Source organism: Oncorhynchus kisutch, unplaced genomic scaffold, assembly GCF_002021735.2.
Source record: "Oncorhynchus kisutch isolate 150728-3 unplaced genomic scaffold, Okis_V2 scaffold700, whole genome shotgun sequence".
Taxonomy (NCBI): Eukaryota; Metazoa; Chordata; class Actinopteri; order Salmoniformes; family Salmonidae; genus Oncorhynchus; species Oncorhynchus kisutch.
Window position 1 is genome coordinate 22,501 of NW_022262645.1, and position 23,336 is coordinate 45,836.

A 23,336-nucleotide genomic window follows, 5' to 3' on the forward strand; every position below is an offset into this window, starting at 1 on the left:
ATGACAGGTGCTATGTCCAAACAACAACTAACCCGATGACAGGTTGCTATGTCCAAACCAACAGAACTAACCCGATGACAGGTTGCTATGTCCAAACCAACAGAACTAACCCGATGACAGGTTGCTATGTCCAAACCAACAGAACTAACCCGATGACAGGTTGCTATGTCCAAACCAACAGAACTAACCCGATGACAGGTTGCTATGTCCAAACCAACAGAACTAACCCGATGACAGGTTGCTATGTCCAACGCAACAGATCTAGCTGGGCATCCATTCTCTCTGTAGTCCGTGGGTGTTGTTAGGTACAGAGTCTTCCATGATGGCAGACAGTCTTCTGTAGCTACCGGTCTGGTTAGATAACACTCCTATGTCGTTGTCTCCTAATGGAAAGCTAAACAGGCTGGTATTATCTACATCTGCATTCCTGAACCAAGTCATATGTGTTGCTGAGATGTCTTTGTATATCTCCACACCACAACCCATTTAAAAACCATAATGCCAATTGCTACAAATGTATATTTTCTATCTTTGTGGGGTTTTTTAAAAATGTTTGATGGTCCTCAACATTGAGTGTGTTTTATATCTTCAGACTAGCGTCTTGTCCTACAGAATAGTCTGTACCTTAATGCTCCTTGTGTTTTATATCTTCAGACTAGCGTCTTGTCCTACAGAATAGTCTGTACCTTAATGCTCCTTGTGTTTTAAATCTTCAGACTAGCGTCTTGTCTTACAGAATAGTCTGTACCTTAATGCTCCTTGTGTTTTATATCTTCAGACGAGCGTCTTGTCCTACAGAATAGTCTGTACCTTAATGCTCCTTGTGTTTTATATCTTCAGACTAGCGTCTTGTCTTACAGAATAGTCTGTACCTTAATGCTCCTTGTGTTTTATATCTTCAGACGAGCATCTTCAAATTGTCCCCCCCCTCCCCCTAAAAAATATAATCCCCTCCAGGATTTTCCTCTTCTAAAGGATAACAGTGTATTTTGTATAAATATATCAAGAGTATTAAGACGTTATTATGTATCTCTGTACAGAACAACTGAATGGTTTAAAATGAGAAAGAACTAAATGAAGGCAAACCGGTTGTTGTCTGAGTGGCTTTCATTCAGAATGTGTTGTCTTTTACATGGATGTATCTGTTATTTGACCAGGTAAGTTGACTGAGAAAACGTTCTCATTTACAGCAACAACCTGGGGAATAGTTACAGGGGAGAGGAGGAGGATGAATGAGCCAATTGTAAACTGGGGATTATTAGGTGACTGTGATGGTTGGAGGGCCAGATTGAGAATTTAGCCAGGACACCAGGGTTAACACCCCTACTCTACTCTTACCTCTACTCTAATGATAAGTGCCATGGGATCTTTAATGACCACAGAGAGTCAGGACACCCATTTAACATCCCCCTACACAGGGCAGTGTCCCCAATCACTGCCCTGGGGCATTGGGATATTTTTTTAGACCAGAGGAAAGAGTGCCTCCTACTGGCCCTCCAACACCACTTCCAGCAGCATCTGGTCTCCCATCCAGGAACTGACCAGGACCAACCCTGCTTAGCTTCAGAAGCAAGCCAGCAGTGGTATGCAGGGTGGTATGTTGCTGACCAGGACCAACTCTGCTTAGCTTCAGAAGCAAGCCAGCAGTGGTATGCAGGGTGGTATGTTGCTGACCAGGACCAACCCTGCTTAGCTTCAGAAGCAAGCCAGCAGTGGTATGCAGGGTGGTATGCTGCTGACCAGGACCAACCCTGCTTAGCTTCAGAAGCAAGCCAGCAGTGGTATGTAGGGTGGTATGCTGCTGACCAGGACCAACCCTGCTTAGCTTCAGAAGCAAGCCAGCAGTGGTATGTAGGGTGGTATGCTGCTGACCAGGACCAACCCTGCTTAGCTTCAGAAGCAAGCCAGCAGTGGTATGTAGGGTGGTATGCTGCTGACCAGGACCAACCCTGCTTAGCTTCAGAAGCAAGCCAGCAGTGGTATGTAGGGTGGTATGCTGCTGACCAGGACCAACCAGTGGTATGCAGGGTGGTATGCTGCTGACCAGGACCAACCAGTGGTATGTAGGGTGGTATGCTGCTGACCAGGACCAACCAGTGGTATGCAGGGTGGTATGCTGCTGACCAGGACCAACCAGTGGTATGTAGGGTGGTATGCTGCTGACCAGGACCAACCAGTGGTATGCAGGGTGGTATGCTGCTGGAAAGTGTTCTGAGGTTAGTCTGTTTCTTGTAGTACGGAAAGCCCAAGTGTTCATTGAAGGATCTGTCCTTTTGATTGGTCAAACCAAGACGGGGGGGGGGGGGGGGGACCAAGGAGTTGAAAGGTCACAGATGTGTGTATTGATGGTACTATTGGCCATAAACTTGCAGTGTGTCCCGTCAATGTGATAATTTATAATGGAGTGCGTGAGAGAGAAAGTGTGTGTGTAGTGCCTGTGTAGTGTGTGCTTGTATGTATGCATATGGCGTCCCCCTCAAGCAAGGACAGCAGTCCCTGCCTATCTTCTGAAAACATCTGAAACCTCTTCATACAGTATCTAAACAATCTGAAACCTCTTCATACAGTACTAAACATCTGAACTGAACCTCTTCCTCTTCATACAAGTATCTAAACATCTGAAACCTCTTCCTCTTCATACAGTATCTAACATCTGAAACCTCTTCCTCTTCATCACAGGTATCTAAACAATCCTGAAAACCTCTTCCTCTTCATACAGTATCGAAACATCTGAAACCTCTTCATACAGTATCTAAAACATCTGAAAACCTCTTCATAAACAGTATCTAAACATCTGAAAACCTCTTCATACCAGTATCTAAACCATCTGAAACCTCTTCCCTCTCATACAGTATCTAACATCTGACCTCTTCATACAGTATCTAAACATCTGAAACCTCTTCATACAGTATCTAAACATCTGAAACCTCTTCATACAGTATCCTAAAATCTGAAACCTCTTCCTCTTCATACAGTATCTAACATCTGGAAAACTCTCAATACAGTATCTAAACATCTGAACCCTCTCATACAGGTATCTAAAACATCTGAAACCTCTTCATACAGTATCTAAACATCTGAAACCTCTTCATACAGTATCTAAACATCTGAAACCTCTTCATACAGTATCTAAAATCTGAAACCTCTTCATACAGATCTAAACATCTGAAACCTCTTCATACAGTATCTAACATCTGAAACCTCTTCATACAGTATCTAAACATCTGAAACCTCTTCATACAGTATCTAAACATCTGAAACCTCTTCATACAGTATCTAAACATCTGAAACCTCTTCATACAGTATCTAACATCTGAAACCTCTTCATACAGTATCTAAAACATCTGAAACCTCTTCATACAGTATCTAACATCTGAAACCTCTTCATTACAGTATCTAAACATCTGAAACCTCTTTCATTACAGTATTCTAAACAATCTGAAACCTTTCATACAGTATCTAAACATCTTGGAAACCTCTTCATACAGTAATCTAAACATGCTGGAAACCTCTTCATACAGGTATCTAAAATCTTGAAAACCTCTTCATACAGTATCCTAAACTCTGAAACCTCTTCATACAGTATCTAAAACATCTGAAACCTCTTCATGCAGTATCTAAACATCTGAAACCTCTTCCTCTTCATACAGTATCTAACATCTGAAACCTCTTCATACAGTATCTAAACATCTGAAACCTCTTCCTCTTCATACAGTATCTAAACATCTGAAACCTCTTCATACAGTATCTAAACATCTGAAACCTCTTCCTCTTCATACAGTATCTAAACATCTGAAACCTCTTCATACAGTATCTAAACATCTGAAACCTCTTCATACAGTATCTAAACATCTGAAACCTCTTCATACAGTATCTAAACATCTGAAACCCTTCCTCTTCATACAGTATCTAAACATCTGAAACCTTTTCCTCTTCATACAGTATCTAAACATCTGAAACCCTTCCTCTTCATACAGTATCTAAACATCTGAAACCTCTTCATACAGTATCTAAACATCTGAAACCTCGTCATACAGTATCTAAACATCTGAAACCTCTTCATCTAAACATCTGAAACCATGCCCCCTCTAGTCAGGGGTTTAAATACTGTCTCTGCAGTCTACCAGGATCTCTAGTCAGGGGTTTTAAATACGGTCTCTGTTCCTCTGCAGTCTACCAGGATCTCTAGTCAGGGGTTTAAATACGGTCTCTGTTCCTCTGCAGTCTACCAGGGTCTCTAGTCAGGGTTTAAATACGGTCTCTGTTCCTCTGCAGTCTACCAGGATCTCTAGTCAGGGGTTTAAATACGGTCTCTGTTCCTCTGCAGTCTACCAGGGTCTCTAGTCAAGGGTTTAAATACGGTCTCTATTCCTCTACAGTCGACCAGGGCCTCTGGTCTGGAATGTAAAAACTGTCTCTGTTCCTCTGTTCCTCTACAGTCTACCAGGGCCTCTGGTCAGGAATGTAAAAACTGTCTCTGTTTATCTACAATATTCCAGGGCCACTAGTCAGGGGTTCAAATACTGTCCTCAACTCAAAGTCCCAGCACAGCAAAACAGGGCAGGCAGCACAGTGTATGTTTGTAGAGCAGAGAGTAACAGCGCTCCCTCTGTCACCTCCACCCCGTAACACCAGTGTGTCGTGAACAACATTTGCGGGGTCAACAACAGTGGAATGGTCGGTTCACCTTCAAAATAAAAGTCCCCCACTGAAACAGATGGAAACGGATGCTATTTTTGGAATCATTCCACACTTGTACTAGATAATGCTAAACGCGGTTGGAATGTTGTTATAGAACAACCAGTGTGTGCTCAGTCGGTATATTGCAATGTACAGCCTAATCACTGACACTCACAGAACACAACTGGTATAACTTTAGACAGTCCCCTCGCCCATACCCGGGCGCGAACCAGGGACCCTCTGCACACATCAACAACAGTCACCCACAAAACGCTATTTAGCACGCACCACCGCGAACTAGCTAGCCGTTTCACATCCGTTACACACCCATATTACTATTGTAGCTCTTAAAGACAAACAGTTGTGTTCTGTCAGTTTTTCTGGGTATCTTTACTTGACTTTACTATTTACATTTTTGACTACATTTACTTTTACTGAATTACATTCCTAAAGAAAATAATGTTGTTGTTTTTTAAACTGCATACATTTTTCCTGACAAGTACTGGTTTCATTTGGAATGTTTAATAGGACAGGAAAACGGTCCAATTTATGCACTTATCAAGAGAACATGGACTCAAACGGATCTATACAGACCCAGTGCACTACTTTGGTGAATATATATATATATATTAGTATTTTATTTTGAAGGCTTAACGCCGATTCCAGTTTTGTTGCTCATGTTAATGCTGTTCACGACACACACGTCTCCCTCCTCTCCTCTCTCCGCTCCCGGTCCAGTCCCAGCTCCCTCTCCACTGAACAGGCGAAAACATTTTCGGGAAGATTAAAGTTTTTGTCGCGGACCTGAGCTGTTCCGAGGATCGGTTTTATTATGTGGAGAAATAAACATAGTTTATTAGGAGAATCGGTGGCTTGTTTCATCTTTCTGGTGGCGCTTTGCGATGCTCATCGATGTAAGTGAAACTTTATTTGACTTTATGTTGGATAACGGAAACATGGACTTATGTCTGTGGAAAGTCAAAGTACAACTTTGGTGGTTGTTTTACGCTTTAAGATCAGGGGGTGTATGTTTGGTGTTTTTCTTTTCCCAAAGAATTAACGGTAACTTCCATACTAAAATACAATTTATATCCGTCAAAGCCAACGAATTAACGGTAATTTACATACTAAAATACAATTTATATCCGTCAAAGCCAACGAATTAATGGTAACTTCCATACTAAAATACAATTTATATCCGTCAAAGCCAACGAATTAACGGTAACTTCCATACTAAAATACAATTTATATCCGTCAAAGCCAACGAATTAATGGCAACTTCCATACTAAAATACAATTTATATCCGTCAAAGCCAAAGAATTAACGATAACTTGCTACTAAAAGACAACTTTAATGCGCCGAAAGCCAACGCTACTTTCCACAACATGTTATAAAGTCTGAAACGTGTTTTGAGCTGCGTATGTCGACAAAAAGGCAACAGGTGATCGGATGTTTTTACACTGTTAAAGCAGTCCTGGAAGATGAGTGACACCTCCTAGATTATTTATGTTTTGTTTTTTTTAAACAAAATTGCTTTAAATAATTTAAATAAGACCACGTGTTGGGGGGGGGGGGGGTAATACCCTGCTAAAACAAGAACAAAGACCTGTTGAAATGGGACTGTTTACTAATCCGTTTAATCTACAGTTTGATCCAAATGAGTCATCCATCAAATCATGTGTAAAATATCAATATAGATTCCTATGTGGTCACATACACCATTCACACAAACCCCATACTCCCCCCCCCCCCCCCCCCCCCCCGCTGTCATCACATTGTAATAACGATGTAATTAAACACGTGTTGTGTGAGTGTTACGGACGTCATCAGTACTTCGTAACTTCTTGCGTTGTGTTTAAAAAAAAGAAAGAAAGGACGGGCCCTGCCATCGATCACACAGTTGATTTGGTGTTTATTCTGACTATAGACAGAAGGAAACACATTTAGATGTGCAGGAATCAACCAGTATGTTGACTGCCGAACATTCGTGATTCCTCCGCTTGCATGTCAATATCAGTATTAAGCAGGGAGCTAATGTGACCATTGTAATTAGAGCATGCTAGCTAACTCAAGTTTTACAGCAATAACATTGAATAAAAAGTACATCCCAGGAAGCCCCCTCAATATCTAACAGGTACTATACATGTACTGTATACATCTGGACATGTACCTAGTGAACTCGTACACATTGTCCATCTGAAAATAGAATACAGTGTTTCAGAACGGGACCTAATGCTGGCGTAACCGATGTGAAACGGCTAGCTAGTTAGCGGTGACGCGCTAATAGCTTTTCAATCGGTGACGTCACTCGCTCTTAGACCTTGAAGTAGTTGTTCCCCTTGCTCTGGAGCGATGGGGTGACGATGCTTCGAGGGTGGCTGTTGTCGATGTGTTCCTGGTACGAGCCCAGGTAGGGGCGAGGAGAGGGACGGAAGCTATACTGTTACACTTGAAGTGTTAATATCAGACTGGGAGGAGTTTACATTTTGTGATCTCCCCCTATCTGCAAGTGTCGCCGATATCATGACACCTAATTTTATATGTAAATTCAACCAACCTGACACGCCTGCTCCCGCTCCCCGTATCTGGCGCTCGAGGGCGCCAGGCTGCCCATCATTACAGACACCTGCCAACATCATTACACGCATCAGCGCTCATTGGACTCACCTGGACTCCTTCATGTTGTTGACTGCCCCTTCTATATCTGTCTGTTCCTCAGTTTGTTCCTCGTGTCAGCATTATCGTCGTTGTGTTTTTATCCCTTGTCCAGACGCGGTCCTTGTTTGTTTCTTGTCCCTTGTTTATTAACTGTTGACTCCCCTTGTTTATTAACTGTTAACTGTTGACTCCCCTTGTTTATTAACTGTTAACTGTTAACTCCCCTTGTTTATTAACTGTTAACTGTTAACTCCCCTTGTTTATTAACTGTTGACTCCCCTTGTTTATTAACTGTTGACTCCCCTTGTTTATTAACTGTTGACTCCCCTTGTTTATTAACTGTTAACTGTTGACTCCCCTTGTTTATTAACTGTTGACTCCCTTGTTTATTAACTTAACTGTTGACTCCCCTTGTTTATTAACTGTTGACTCCCCTTGTTATTACTGTTGACTCCCCTTGTTTATTAACTGTTAACTGTTAACTCCCTTGTTTATTAACTGTTAACTCCCCTTGTTTATTAACTGTTGACTCCCCTTGTTTATTAACTGTTAACTCCCCTTGTTTATTAACTGTTAACTCCCCTTGTTTATTAACTGTTAACTCCCCTTGTTTGTTAACTGTTAACTCCCCTTGTTTATTAACTGTTAACTCCCCTTGTTTATTAACTGTTGACTCCCCTTGTTTATTAACGGTTGACTCCCCTTGTTTATTAACTGTTAACTGTTGACTCCCCTTGTTTATTAACTGTTGACTCCCCTTGTTTATTAACTGTTAACTGTTAACTCCCCTTGTTTATTAACTGTTAACTGTTAACTCCCCTTGTTTATTAACTGTTAACTCCCCTTGTTTATTAACTGTTGACTCCCCTTGTTTATTAACTGTTAACTCCCCTTGTTTATTAACTGTTAACTGTTGACTCCCCTTGTTTATTAACTGTTGACTCCCCTTGTTTATTAACTGTTAACTGTTAACTCCCCTTGTTTATTAACTGTTAACTGTTGACTCCCTTGTTTATTAACTGTTAAACTCCCCTTGTTTATTAACTGTTAACTCCCCTTGTTTATTAACTGTTGACTGTTGACTCCCTTGTTTATTAACTGTTGACTCCCCTTGTTTATTAACTGTTGACTCCCCTTGTTTATTAACTGGTTGACTCCCCTTGTTTATTAACTGTTAACTCCCCTTGTTTATTAACTGTTAACTCCCCTTGTTTATTAACTGTTAACTGTTGACTCCCCTTGTTTATTAACTGTTAACTCCCCTTGTTTATTAACTGTTAACTGTTGACTCCCTTGTTTATTAACTGTTGACTGTGACTCCCCTTGTTTATAACTGTTAACTCCCCTTGTTTATTAACTGTTAACTCCCCTTGTTTATTAACTGTTGACTGTTGACTCCCCTTGTTTATTAACTGTTGACTCCCCTTGTTTATTAACTGTTGACTGTTGACTCCCCTTGTTATTAACTGTTAACGGTTGACTCCCCTTGTTTATTAACTGTTGACTCCCCTTGTTTATTAACTGTTGACTCCCCTTGTTTATTAACTGTTAACTGTTGACTCCCCTGTTTATTAACTGTTAACTCCCCTTGTTTATTAACTGTTGACTCCCCTTGTTTATTAACTGTTAACTGTTAACTCCCCTTGTTTATTAACTGTTTAACTCCCCTTGTTTATTAACTGTTAACTGTTGACTCCCCTTGTTTATTAACTGTTGACTCCCCTTGTTTATTAACTGTTAACTGTTGACTCCCCTTGTTTATTAACTGTTAACTCCCCTTGTTTATTAACTGTTGACTCCCCTTGTTATTAACTGTTGACTGTTGACTCCCCTTGTTTATTAACTGTTAACTGTTAACTCCCCTTGTTTATTAACTGTTGACTGTTAACTCCCCTTGTTTATTAACTGTTAACTGTTAACTCCCCTTGTTTATTAACTGTTAACTGTTAACTCCCCTTGGTTTATTAACTGTTAACTCCCTTGTTTATTAACTGTTTAACTCCCCTTGTTTATTAACTGTTGACTCCCCTTGTTTAATTAACTGTTAACTCCCTTGTTTATTAACTGTTGACTCCCCTTGTTTATTAACTGTTAACTCCCCTTGTTTATTAACTGTTAACTCCCCTGTTTATTAACTGTTGACTCCCCTTGTTTATTAACTGTTAACTCCCCTTGTTATTAACTGTTGACTCCCCTTGTTTATTAACTGTTAACTCCCCTTGTTTATTAACTGTTAACTCCCCTTGTTTATTAACTGTTGACTGTTAACTCCCCTTGTTTATTAACTGTTAACTGTTAACTCCCCTTGTTTATTAACTGTTGACTCCCCTTGTTTATTAACTGTTAACTCCCCTTGTTTATTAACTGTTGACTCCCCTTGTTTATTAACTGTTAACTCCCCTTGTTTATTAACTGTTAACTCCCCTTGTTAGTTAACTGTTTAACTCCCCTGTTTTATTAACTGTTGACTCCCCTTGTTTATTAACGTGTTGACTCCCCTTGTTTATTAACTGTTAACTCCCCTTGTTTATTAACTGTTGACTCCCCTTGTTTATTTAACTGTTGAACTCCCCTTGTTTATTAACTGTTAACTCCCCTTGTTTATTAACTGTTGACTGTTGACTCCCCTTGTTTATTAACTGTTAAACTCCCCTTGTTTATTAACTGTTGACTCCCCTTGTTATTAACTGTGACTCCCCTTGTTTATTAACTGTTAACTCCCCTTGTTTATTAACTGTTAACTCCCCTTGTTTATTAACTGTTTAACTCCCCTTGTTTATTAACTGTTGACTCCCCTTGTTTATTAACTGTTGACTGTTGACTCCCCTTGTTTATTAAACTGTTAACTCCCCTTGTTTATTAAACTGTGACTCCCCTTGTTTATTAACTGTTAACTCCCCTTGTTTATTAACTGTTAACTCCCTTGTTTATTAACTTGTTAACTCCCCTTGTTTATTTAACTGTTGACTCCCCTTGTTTATTAAACTGTTAACTCCCCTTGTTTATTAACTTGTTAACTCCCCTTGTTTATTAACTGTTGACTGTTAACTCCCCTTGTTTATTAACTGTTAACTGTTAACTCCCCTTGTTTATTAACTGTTGACTCCCCTTGTTTATTAACTGTTAACTCCCCTTGTTTATTAACTGTTGACTCCCCTTGTTTATTAACTGTTAACTCCCCTTGTTTATTAACTGTTAACGGTTAACTCCCCTTGTTTATTAACTGTTAACTGTTAACTCCCCTTGTTTATTAACTGTTAACTCCCCTTGTTTATTAACTGTTGACTCCCCTTGTTTATTAACTGTTGACTCCCCTTGTTTATTAACTGTTAACTCCCCTTGTTTATTAACTGTTAACTCCCCTTGTTTATTAACTGTTAACTCCCCTTGTTTATTAACTGTTAACTCCCCTTGTTTATTAACTGTTGACTCCCCTTGTTTATTAACTGTTGACTCCCCTTGTTTATTAACTGTTAACTCCCCTTGTTTATTAACTGTTGACTCCCCTTGTTTATTAACTGTTGACTCCCCTTGTTTATTAACTGTTAACTCCCCTTGTTTATTAACTGTTGACTCCCCTTGTTTATTAACTGTTGACTCCCCTTGTTTATTAACTGTTGACTCCCTTGTTTATTAACTGTTAACTCCCCTTGTTTATTAACTGTTGACTCCCCTTGTTTATTAACTGTTGACTCCCCTTGTTTATTAACTGTTGACTCCCTTGTTTATTAACTGTTAACTCCCCTTGTTTATTAACTGTTAACTCCCCTTGTTTATTAACTGTTGACTCCCCTTGTTTATTAACTGTTGACTCCCCTTGTTTATTAACTGTTAACTGTTAACTCCCCTTGTTTATTAACTGTTAACTCCCCTTGTTTATTAACTGTTAACTCCCCTTGTTTATTAACTGTTAACTGTTAACTCCCCTTGTTTATTAACTGTTAACTGTTGACTCCCTTGTTTATTAACTGTTAACTCCCCTTGTTTATTAACTGTTAACTCCCTTGTTTATTAACTGTTGACTCCCCTTGTTTATTAACTGTTGACTCCCCTTGTTTATTAACTGTTAACGGTTGACTCCCCTTGTTTATTAACTGTTGACTCCCCTTGTTTATTAACTGTTGACTCCCCTTGTTTATTAACTGTTGACTCCCCTTGTTTATTAACTGTTGACTCCCCTTGTTTATTAACTGTTAACTGTTAACTCCCCTTGTTTATTAACTGTTGACTCCCCTTGTTTATTAACTGTCAACTCCCCTTGTTTATTAACTGTTAACTCCCCTTGTTTATTAACTGTTAACTGTTGACTCCCCTTGTTTATTAACTGTTAACTGTTAACTCCCCTTGTTTATTAAACTGTTTAACTCCCCTTGTTATTAACTGTTAACTCCCCTTGTTTATTAACTGTTGACTCCCCTTGTTTATTAACTGTTGACTCCCCTTGTTTATTTAACTGTGACTCCCCCTTGTTTATTAAACTGTTGACTCCCCTTGTTTATTAACTGTTAACTCCCCTTGTTTATTAACTGTTGACTCCCCTTGTTTATTAACTGTTGACTCCCCTTGTTATTAACTGTTAACTGTTAACTCCCCTTGTTATTAACTGTTGACTCCCCTTGTTTATTAACTGTTGACTCCCCCTTGTTTATTAACTGTTGACTCCCCTTGTTTATTAACTGTTGACTCCCCTTGTTTATTAACTGTTAACTCCCCTTGTTTATTAACTGTTGACTCCCCTTGTTTATTAACTGTTGACTCCCCTTGTTTATTAACTGTTGACTCCCCTTGTTTATTAACTGTTGACTCCCCTTGTTTATTACTGTTGACTCCCTTGTTTATAACTGTTAACTCCCCTTGTTTATTAACTGTTAACTGTTAACTCCCCTTGTTTATTAACTGTTAACTCCCCTGTTTATTAACTGTTGACTCCCCTTGTTTATTAACTGTTTGACTCCCCTTGTTTATTAACTGTTGACTCCCCTTGTTTATTAACTGTTAACTCCCTTGTTTAATTAACTGTGACTCCCCTGTTTATTAACTGTTGACTGTTGACTCCCCTTGTTTATTAACTGTTAACTCCCCTTGTTTATTAACTGTTGACTCCCCTTGTTTATTAACTGTTGACTCCCCTTGTTTATTAACTGTTGACTCCCCTTGTTTATAACTGTTGACTCCCCTTGTTATTAACTGTTAACTCCCCTTGTTTATTAACTGTTGACTCCCCTTGTTTATTAACTGTTGACTCCCTTGTTTATTAACTGTTGACTCCCCTTGTTTATTTAACTGTTGACTTCCCCTTGTTTATTAACTGTTGACTCCCCTTGTTTATTAACTGTTAACTCCCCTTGTTTATTAACTGTTGACTCCCCTTGTTTATTAACTGTTAACTGTTAACTCCCCTTGTTTATTAACTGTTGACTCCCCTTGTTTATTAACTGTTAACTCCCCTTGTTTATTAACTGTTAACTGTTAACTCCCTTGTTTATTAACTGTTGACTCCCCTTGTTATTAACTGTTGACTCCCTTGTTTATTAACTGTTGACTCCCCTTGTTTATTAACTGTTGGACTCCCCTTGTTTATTAACTGTTGACTCCCCTTGTTTATTAACTGTTAACTCCCCTTGTTTATTAACTGTTGACTCCCCTTGTTTATTAACTGTTAACTGTTAACTCCCCTTGTTTATTAACTGTTGACTCCCTTGTTTATTAACTGTTAACTCCCCTTGTTTATTAACTGTTGACTCCCCTTGTTATTAACTGTTAACTGTTAACTCCCCTTGTTATTAACTGTTGACTCCCCTTGTTTATTAACTGTTAACTGTTAATCCCCTTGTTTATTAACTGTTGACTCCCCTTGTTTATAACTGTTAACTCCCCTTGTTTATTAACTGTTAACTCCCTTGTTTATTAACTGTTGACTCCCCTTGTTTATTACTGTTACTCCCCTTGTTTATAACTTACCCCCTTGTTTATTAACTGTTAACTCCCCTGTTTTATTAAACTGTTAACTCCCCTTGTTTATTAACTGTTAACTCCCCTTGTTTATTAACTGTTGACTCCCCTTGTTTATTAACTGTTGACTCCCCTTGTTTATTAACTGTTAACTCCCCTTGTTTATTAACTGTTAACTCCCCTTGTTTATTAACTGTTAACTCCCCTTGTTTATTAACTGTTGACTCCCCTTGTTTATTAACTGTTGACTCCCCTTGTTTTATTAACTGTTGACTCCCCCTTGTTTTATTAAACTGTTGACTCCCCTTGTTATTAACTGTTAACTCCCTTGTTTATTAACTGTTGACTCCCCTTGTTTATTAACTGTTGACTCCCCTTGTTTATTAACTGTTAACTCCCTTGTTTATTAACTGTTGACTCCCTTGTTTATTAACTGTTGACTCCCCTTGTTTATATAACTGTTGACTCCCCTTGTTTATTAACTGTTAACTCCCCTTGTTTATTAACTGTTGACTCCCTTGTTTATTAACTGTTGACTCCCCTTGTTTATTAACTGTTGACTCCCCTGTTTTATTACTGTTAACTCCCCTTGTTTATTAACTGTTAACTCCCCTTGTTTATTAACTGTTGACTCCCCTTGTTTATTAACTGTTGACTCCCTTGTTTATTAACTGTTAACTGTTAACTCCCCTTGTTTATTAACTGTTAACTCCCCTTGTTATTAACTGTTAACTCCCTTGTTTATTAACTGTTAACTGTTAACTCCCCTTGTTTATTAACTGTTAACTGTTGACTCCCCTTGTTTATTAACTGGTTAACTCCCCCTTGTTTATTAACTGTTAACTCCCCTTGTTTTATTAACTGTTAACTGTTAACTCCCCTTGTTTATTAACTGTTGACTGTTGACTCCCCTTGTTTATTAACTGTTAACGGTTGACTCCCCTTGTTTATTAACTGTTGACTCCCCTTGTTTATTAACTGTTGACTCCCCTTGTTTATTAACTGTTGACTCCCCTTGTTTATTAACTGTTGACTCCCCTTGTTTATTAACTGTTAACTGTTAACTCCCCTTGTTTATTAACTGTTGACTCCCCTTGTTTATTAACTGTCAACTCCCCTTGTTTATTAACTGTTAACTCCCCTTGTTTATTAACTGTTAACTGTTGACTCCCCTTGTTTATTAACTGTTAACTGTTAACTCCCCTTGTTTATTAACTGTTAACTCCCCTTGTTTATTAACTGTTAACTCCCCTTGTTTATTAACTGTTGACTCCCCTTGTTTATTAACTGTTGACTCCCCTTGTTTATTAACTGTTGACTCCCCTTGTTTATTAACTGTTGACTCCCCTTGTTTATTAACTGTTAACTCCCCTTGTTTATTAACTGTTGACTCCCCTTGTTTATTAACTGTTGACTCCCTTGTTTATTAACTGTTGACTCCCCTTGTTTATTAACTGTTGACTCCCCTTGTTTATTAACTGTTGACTCCCCTTGTTTATTAACTGTTGACTCCCCTTGTTTATTAACTGTTAACTGTTAACTCCCCTTGTTTATTAACTGTTGACTCCCCTTGTTTATTAACTGTTGACTCCCCTTGTTTATTAACTGTTGACTCCCCTTGTTTATTAACTGTTGACTCCCCTTGTTTATTAACTGTTAACTCCCCTTGTTTATTAACTGTTGACTCCCTTGTTTATTAACTGTTGACTCCCCTTGTTTATTAACTGTTAACTGTTAACTCCCCTTGTTTATTAACTGTTGACTCCCCTTGTTTATTAACTGTTGACTCCCTTGTTTATTAACTGTTGACTCCCTTGTTTATTACTGTTAACTCCCCTTGTTTATTAACTGTTAACTCCCCTTGTTTATTAACTGTTGACTCCCCTTGTTTATTAACTGTTAACTGTTAACTCCCCTTGTTTATTAACTGTTGACTCCCCTTGTTTATTAACTGTTGACTCCCCTTGTTTATTAACTGTTAACTGTTAACTCCCCTTGTTTATTAACTGTTGACTCCCTTGTTTATTAACTGTTGACTCCCCTTGTTTATTAACTGTTAACTGTTAACTCCCTTGTTTATTAACTGTTAACTCCCCTTGTTTATTAACTGTTAACTCCCCTTGTTATTAACTGTTAACTCCCCTTGGTTTATTAACTGTTGACCTCCCCTTGTTTATTAACTGTTAACTGTTAACTCCCCTTGTTTATTAACGGTTTGACTTCCCTTGTTTATTAACTGTTGACTCCCCTTGTTTATTAACTGTTGACCTCCCTTGTTTATTAACTGTTAACTCCCCTTGTTTATTAACTGTTAACTGTTAACTCCCCTTGTTTTATTAACTGTTAACTCCCCTTGTTTATTAACTGTTGACTCCCCTTGTTTATTAACTGTTTGAATCCCCTTGTTTATTAACTGTTGACTCCCCTTGTTTATTAACTGTTACTCCCCCTTGTTTATTAACTGTTGACTCCCCTTGTTTATTAACTGTTGACTGTTGAACTCCCTTGTTTATTAACTGTTAACCTTCCCCTTAGTTTATTAACTGTTGACTCCCCTTGTTTATTAACTGTTGACTTCCCCTTGTTTATTACTGTGACTCCCCTTGTTTATTAAACTGTTGACGTCCCCTTGTTTATTAACTGTTAACTCACCTTGTTATTAACTGTTGACTCCCCTTGTTTATTAACTGTTGACTCCCCTTGTTTATTAACTGTTGACTCCCCTTGTTTATATAACGTTGACTCCCCTTGTTTATTAAATTTTACTGTTGACTCCCTTGTTTAATTAACTGTTAACTCCCTTGTTTATTAACACTGTTAAACTGTTAACTCCCCTTGTTTATTAACTGTTAACTCCCCTTGTTTATTAACTGTTGACTCCCCTTGTTTTATTAACTGTTGACTCCCCTTGTTTATTAACTGTTGACTCCCCTTGTTTATTAACTGTTACTTCCCCTTGTTTATTAACTGTTGACTCCCCTTGTTTATTAAACTGTTGACTGTTGACTCCCCTTGTTTATTAACTGTTACTCCCTTGGTTTATTAACTGTTGACTCCCCTTGTTTATTAACTGTTGACTCCCCTTGTTTATTAACTGTTGACTCCCCTTGTTTATTAACTGTTGACTCCCCTTGTTTATTAACTGTTAACTCCCCTTGTTTATTTACTGTTGTACTCCCTTGTTTATTAACTGTTGACGCCCCTTGTTTTAATTAACTGTTGACTCCCCTTGTTGTATTAACTGTTGACTCCCCTTGTTTATTACACTGTTGACTTCCCCTTGTTTATTAACGGTTAACGTCCCCTTGTTTATTAACTGTTGACGCCCCTTGGTTTATTAAACTTTAACTTTAACTCCCCTTGTTATTAACTGTGACTCCCTTGTTTATTAACTGTTAACGTCCCCTTGTTTAATTAACTGTTAACTGTTAACTCCCACTTGTTTATTAACTGTTGACTACGCCCCCTTTGTTATTACGGTTGACTCCCTGTTTATTAACTGTTGACTTCCCCTTGTTTAATTAACTGTTGACATCCCTTGTTTATTAACTGTTTGACTCTACCACCCTTGTTTATTAACTGTTAACGTCCCTTGTTTATTAAACTGTTAACATCCCCTTGTTTTATTACTGGTTAACATCCCCTTGTGTATTAACTGTTGACTCCCTTGTTTATTAACTGTTAACTGTTAACTCCCCTTGTTTATTAACTGTTGACTCCCCTTGTTTATTAACTGTTAACTCCCCTTGTTTATTAACTGTTGACATTCCCCTTGTTTATTAACTGTTAACTGTTAACTCCCCTTGTTTATTAACTGTTGACGTCCCCTTGTTTATTAACTGTTAACTGTTAACTCCCCTTGTTTATTAACTGTTGACTCCCTTGGTTTATTAACTGTTAACTGTTAACTCCCCTTGTTTATTAACTGTTGACTCCCTTGTTTATTAACTGTTGACTCCCCTTGTTTATTAACTGTTAACTCCCCTTGTTTATTAACTGTTAACTCCCCTTGTTTATTAACTGTTAACCCCTCCCCTTGTTTATTAATCTGTTGACCTCCCCTTGTTTATTAACTGTTGACTCCCCTTGTTTATTAACTGTTGACTCCCCTTGTTTATTAACTGTTGACTCCCCTTGTTTATTAACTGTTAACTCCCCTTGTTTATTAACTGTTAACCTCCCCTTGTTTATTAACTGTTGACTCCCCTTGTTTATTAACTGTTAACTCCCCTTGTTTATTAACTGTTGACTCCCCTTGTTTATTAACTGTTGACTCCCCTTGTTTATTAACTGTTGACTCCCCTTGTTTATTAACTGTTAACTCCCCTTGTTTATTAACTGTTGACTCCCCTTGTTTATTAACTGTTGACTCCCCTTGTTTATTAACTGTTGACTCCCCTTGTTTATTAACTGTTAACTCCCCTTGTTTATTAACTGTTAACTCCCCTTGTTTATTAACTGTTGACTCCCCTTGTTTATTAACTGTTGACTCCCCTTGTTTATTAACTGTTAACTGTTAACTCCCCTTGTTTATTAACTGTTAACTCCCCTTGTTTATTAACTGTTAACTCCCCTTGTTTATTAACTGTTAACTGTTAACTCCCCTTGTTTATTAACTGTTAACTGTTGACTCCCCTTGTTTATTAACTGTTAACTCCCCTTGTTTATTAACTGTTAACTCCCCTTGTTTATTAACTGTTAACTGTTAACTCCCCTTGTTTATTAACTGTTGACTGTTGACTCCCCTTGTTTATTAACTGTTAACGGTTGACTCCCCTTGTTTATTAAACTGTTGACTCCCCTTGTTTATTAACTGTTGACTGCCCCTTGTTTATTAACTGTTGATCCCCTTGTTTATTAAACTGTTGGACCCCTTGTTTATTAACTGTTAAACTGTTTAACTCCCCTTGTTTATTAACTGTTGACTCCCTTGTTTATTACACTGTCACTCCCCTTGTTTATTAACTGTTAACTCCCCTTGTTTATTAACTGTTAACTGTTGACTTCCCCCTTGTTTAGTTAACTGTTAACTGTTAACGTCCCCTTGTTTATTAACTGTTAACTCCCCTTGTTTATTAACTGTTAACTCCCTTGTTTATTAACTGTTGACTCCCCTTGTTTATTAACTGTTTGACTCCCCTTGTTTATTACTGTTGACTCCCCTTGTTTTTAACTGTTGACTCCCCTTGTTTATTAACTGTTAACTCCCCTTGTTTATTAACTGTTGACATCCCCTTGTTTATTAACTGTTGACCTCCCCTTGTTTTATTAACTGTTAACTGTTAACTCCCCTTGTTTATTAACTGTTGACTCCCCTTGTTTATTAACTGTTGACTCCCCTTGTTTATTAACTGTTGACTCCCCTTGTTTATTAACTGTTGACTCCCCTTGTTTATTAACTGTTAACTCCCCTTGTTTATTAACTGTTGACTCCCCTTGTTTATTAACTGTTGACTCCTTGTTTATTAACTGTTGACTCCCCTTGTTTATTAACTGTTGACTCCCCTTGTTTATAACTGTTGACTCCCCTTGTTTATTAACTGTTAACTCCCCTTGTTTATTAACTGTTAACTGTTACTCCCCTTGTTTATTAACTGTTAACTCCCCTTGTTTATTAACTGTTGACTCCCCTTGTTATTAACTGTTGACTCCCCTTGTTTATTAACTGTTGACTCCCCTTGTTTATTAACTGTTAACTCCCCTTGTTTATTAACTGTTGACTCCCCTTGTTTATTAACTGTTGACTGTTGACCTCCCTTGTTTATTAACTGTTAACCTCCCCTTGTTTATTAACTGTTGACTCCCCTTGTTTATTAACTGTTAACTCCCCTTGTTTATTAACTGTTGACTCCCCTTGTTTATTAACTGTTGACTGTTGACTCCCCTTGTTTATTAACTGTTAACTCCCCTTGTTTATTAACTGTTGACTCCCCTTGTTATTAACTGTTAACTCCCTTGTTTATTAACTGTTGACTCCCCTTGTTTATTAACTGTTAACTCCCTTGTTTATTAACTGTTAACTCCCCTTGTTTTATTAACTGTTAACTCCCCTTGTTTATTAACTGTTAACTCCCCTTGTTTATTAACTGTTGACTCCCCTTGTTTATTAACTGTAACCTCCCCTTGTTTATTAACTGTTAACTGTTGACTCCCCTTGTTTATTAACTGTTAACTCCCCTTGTTTATTAACTGTTAACTGTTTGACCTCCCTTGTTTATTAACTGTTAACTTCCCCTTGTTTATTAACTGTTGACTCCCCTTGTTTAATTAACTGTTGACTCCCCTTGTTTATTAATTCCATTAATTCCAACACAACCAATAGATAACTCCCTGTACTTGCATCCTTGTCTCCCACGTCCGTCCAACACAACCAATAGATAACTCCCTGTACTTGCATCCTTGTCTCCCAGCGTCCGTCCAACACAACCAATAGATAACCCCTGTACTTGCATCCTTGTCTGCCCAGCGTCCGTCCAACACAACCAATAGATAACCTCCCTGTACTTGCATCCTTGTACTTGCATCCTTGTCTCCCAGCGTCCGTCCAACACAACCAATAGATAACTCTGTGTACTTGCAGCCTTGTCCTCCCAGCGTCCGTCCAACACAACCAATAGATAACTCCGTTACTGCATCCTGGTCTCCCAGCGTCCGTCCAACACAAACCAATAGATAAATCCCTGTACTTGCATCCTGTCTCCCAGCGTCCGTCCAACACAACCAATTAGATAACTCTGTGTACTTGCAGCCTTGTCTCCCAGCGTCCGTCCAACACAACCAATAGATACTCTGTGTACTTGCATCCTTGTCTCCCAGCGTCCGTCCAACACAACCAATAGATAACTCCTGTACTTGCATCCTTGTCTCCCAGCGTCCGTCCAACACAACCAATAGATAACTCCCTGTACTTGCATCCTTGTCTCCCAGCGTCCGTCCAACACAACCAATAGATAACTCCCTGTACTTTGCATCCTTGTCTCCCAGCGTCCGTCCAACACAACCAATAGATTAACTCCCTGTACTTGCATCCTTGTCTCCCAGCGTCCGTCCAACACAAACCAATAGATAACTCCCCTGTACTTGCATCCTTGTCTCCCAGCGTCCGTCCAACACAGACCAATCGATAACTCCCCTGTACTTGCATCCTTGTCTCCCAGCGTCCGTCCAACACAACCAATAGATAACTCCCTGTACTTGCATCCTTGTCTCCCAGCGTCCGTTCCAAACACAACCAATAGAAACACATTGAATACATATTTCTGGAGTAGCAAGTGAAAACATAACCAACCCAGTTACAACATGTGTGTCTCCAGTCCTAACTCAGAACAGGGCCTCCCAGTTTTCTGTCTCGGCACCGCAGGGCCAACTCCATGTTTGAGGAGAGTAAGAAAGGTAACCTGGAGAGAGAATGTATCGAGGGAACTGTGCAACAAGGAGGAGGCACGGGAGATCTTTGAGAACTACCCAGAGACGGTGAGTGGCTCCTGAGGGCCCCTGGCACACTACTTACAAGATGGTCATGTCAGGAGGGACCTGGGGAGAGGGAGAGGGTAGTCTCTAGATAGTCATGTCAGGAGGGACCTAGGGAGAGGGAGAGGGTAGACACTAGATGGTCATATCAGGAGGGACCTAGGGAGAGGGAGAGGGTAGTCACTAGATGGTCATGTCAGGAGGGACCTGGGGAGAGGGAGAGGGTAGTCTCTAGATAGTCATGTCAGGAGGGACCTGGGAAGAGGGAGAGGGTAGACACTAGATGGTCATGTCAGGAGGGACCTGGGGAGAGGGAGAGGGTAGACACTAGATGGTCATGTCAGGAGGGACCTGGGGAGAGGGAGAGGGTAGTCACTAGATGGTAATGTCAGGAGGGACCTAGGGAGAGGGAGAGGGTAGTCACTAGATGGTCATGTCAGGAGGGACAGAGGGTAGGGTAGTCTGTAACAGACTCAGGTCATTGGGACGTTGACTAGTGTTGACGTAGCTGAGTGGGATGGAGTGGGGCGTTGACCTCAAGCTGTTGACTGGTTGAAGAACTCAGACAGACACGAGGCGTCTGCTAATAATGTCTCCTCTCTTTTTACAGGAACACTTCTATCCTCAATATGTCTGTGAGTTTCAACCCCCACTCTGTTGAAGTCCTGTTTTCAGACATGTTTCCATTAACAACATCTAGCGATATAGAATCTAGCTGACCGTTCCTCATTGAGTTATCATGTGACTGATGTCAGCTAATATAACCCCACTGTGTTGTTGTCTGTCTGTCTGATGTCAGCTAATATAACCCCACTGTGTTGTTGTCTGTCTGTCTGATGTCAGCTAATATAACCCCACTGTGTTGTTGTCTGTCTGTCTGATGTCAGCTAATATAACCCCACTGTGTTGTTGTCTGTCTGATGTCAGCTAATATAACCCCACTGTGTTGTTGTCTGTCTGACTGATGTCAGCTAATATAACACCACTGTGTTGTTGTCTGTCTGTCTGATGTCAGCTAATATAACCCCACTGTGTTGTTGTCTGTCTGACTGATGTCAGCTAATATAACCCCACTGTGTTGTTGTCTGTCTGATGTCAGCTAATATAACCCCACTGTGTTGTGTCTGTCTGACTGATGTCAGCTAATATAACCCCACTGTGTTGTTGTCTGTCTGACTGATGTCAGCTAATATAACCCCACTGTGTTGTTGTCTGATGATATGACTGATGTCAGCTAATATAACCCCACTGTGTTGTTGTCTGTCTGTCTGATGTCAGCTAATATAACCCCACTGTGTTGTTGTCTGATGATATGACTGATGTCAGCTAATATAACCCCACTGTGTTGTTGTCTGTCTGTTTGATGTCAGCTAATATAACCCCACTGTGTTGTCTGTCTGATGTCAGCTAATATAACCCCACTGTGTTGTTGTCTGTCTGTCTGATGTCAGCTAATATAACCCCACTGTGTTGTTGTCTGTCTGTCTGATGTCAGCTAATATAACCCCACTGTGTTGTCTGTCTGATGTCAGCTAATATAACCCCACTGTGTTGTTGTCTGTCTGTCTGATGTCAGCTAATATAACCCCACTGTGTTGTTGTCTGTCTGTCTGATGTCAGCTAATATAACCCTACTGTGTTGTTGTCTGTCTGACTGATGTCAGCTAATATAACCCCACTGTGTTGTTGTCTGTCTGATGTCAGCTAATATAACCCCACTGTGTTGTTGTCTGTCTGTCTGATGTCAGCTAATATAACCCCACTGTGTTGTTGTCTGTCTGATGTCAGCTAATATAACCCCACTGTGTTGTTGTCTGTCTGTCTGATGTCAGCTAATATAACCCCACTGTGTGTCTGTCTGATTATATGACTGATGTCAGCTAATATAACCCCACTGTGTTGTTGTCTGATGATATGTCTGATGCCAGCTAATATAACCCCACTGTGTTGTTGTCTGTCTGTCTGATGCCAGCTAATATAACCCCACTGTGTTGTTGTCTGTCTGATGTCAGCTAATATAACCCCACTGTGTTGTTGTCTGTCTGATGTCAGCTAATATAACCCCACTGTGTTGTTGTCTGTCTGATGTCAGCTAATATAACCCCACTGTGTTGTTGTCTGTCTGATGCCAGCTAATATATCCCCACTGTGTTGTTGTCTGTCTGATGTCAGCTAATATAACCCCACTGTGTTGTTGTCTGTCTGATGTCAGCTAATATAACCCCACTGTGTTGTTGTCTGATGATATGACAGATGTCAGCTAATATAACCCCACTGTGTTGTTGTCTGTCTGTCTGATGTCAGCTAATATAACCCACTGTGTTGTTGTCTGTCTGTCTGATGTCAGCTAATATAACCCCACTGTGTTGTCTGATGATATGACTGATGTCAGCTAATATAACCCCACTGTGTTGTTGTCTGTCTGTCTGATGTCAGCTAATATAACCCCACTGTGTTGTTGTCTGTCTGTCTGATGTCAGCTAATATAACCCCACTGTGTTGTTGTCTGTCTGATGTCAGCTAATATAACCCCACTGTGTTGTTGTCTGTCTGTCTGATGATATGACTGATGTCA

At 39.4% G+C, this 23,336-nt stretch overlaps 1 protein-coding gene and 1 pseudogene across 1 annotated transcript in view; both read left to right on the forward strand.

Moving 5' to 3' along the window:
- LOC116361464 (ras GTPase-activating protein 3-like) overlaps nucleotides 1-1,088 on the forward strand; it is a 23,344-nt pseudogene extending 22,256 nt beyond the window's left edge.
- LOC116361467 (vitamin K-dependent protein S-like) overlaps nucleotides 1-23,336 on the forward strand; it is a 64,689-nt gene that overhangs the window by 1,667 nt on the left and 39,686 nt on the right. The window contains 4 exon segments of the mRNA XM_031815924.1: nucleotides 20,391-20,425; nucleotides 20,616-20,709; nucleotides 20,711-20,764; nucleotides 21,372-21,396. Of these exon segments, the coding sequence (XP_031671784.1) occupies nucleotides 20,391-20,425; nucleotides 20,616-20,709; nucleotides 20,711-20,764; nucleotides 21,372-21,396 (208 nt within the window).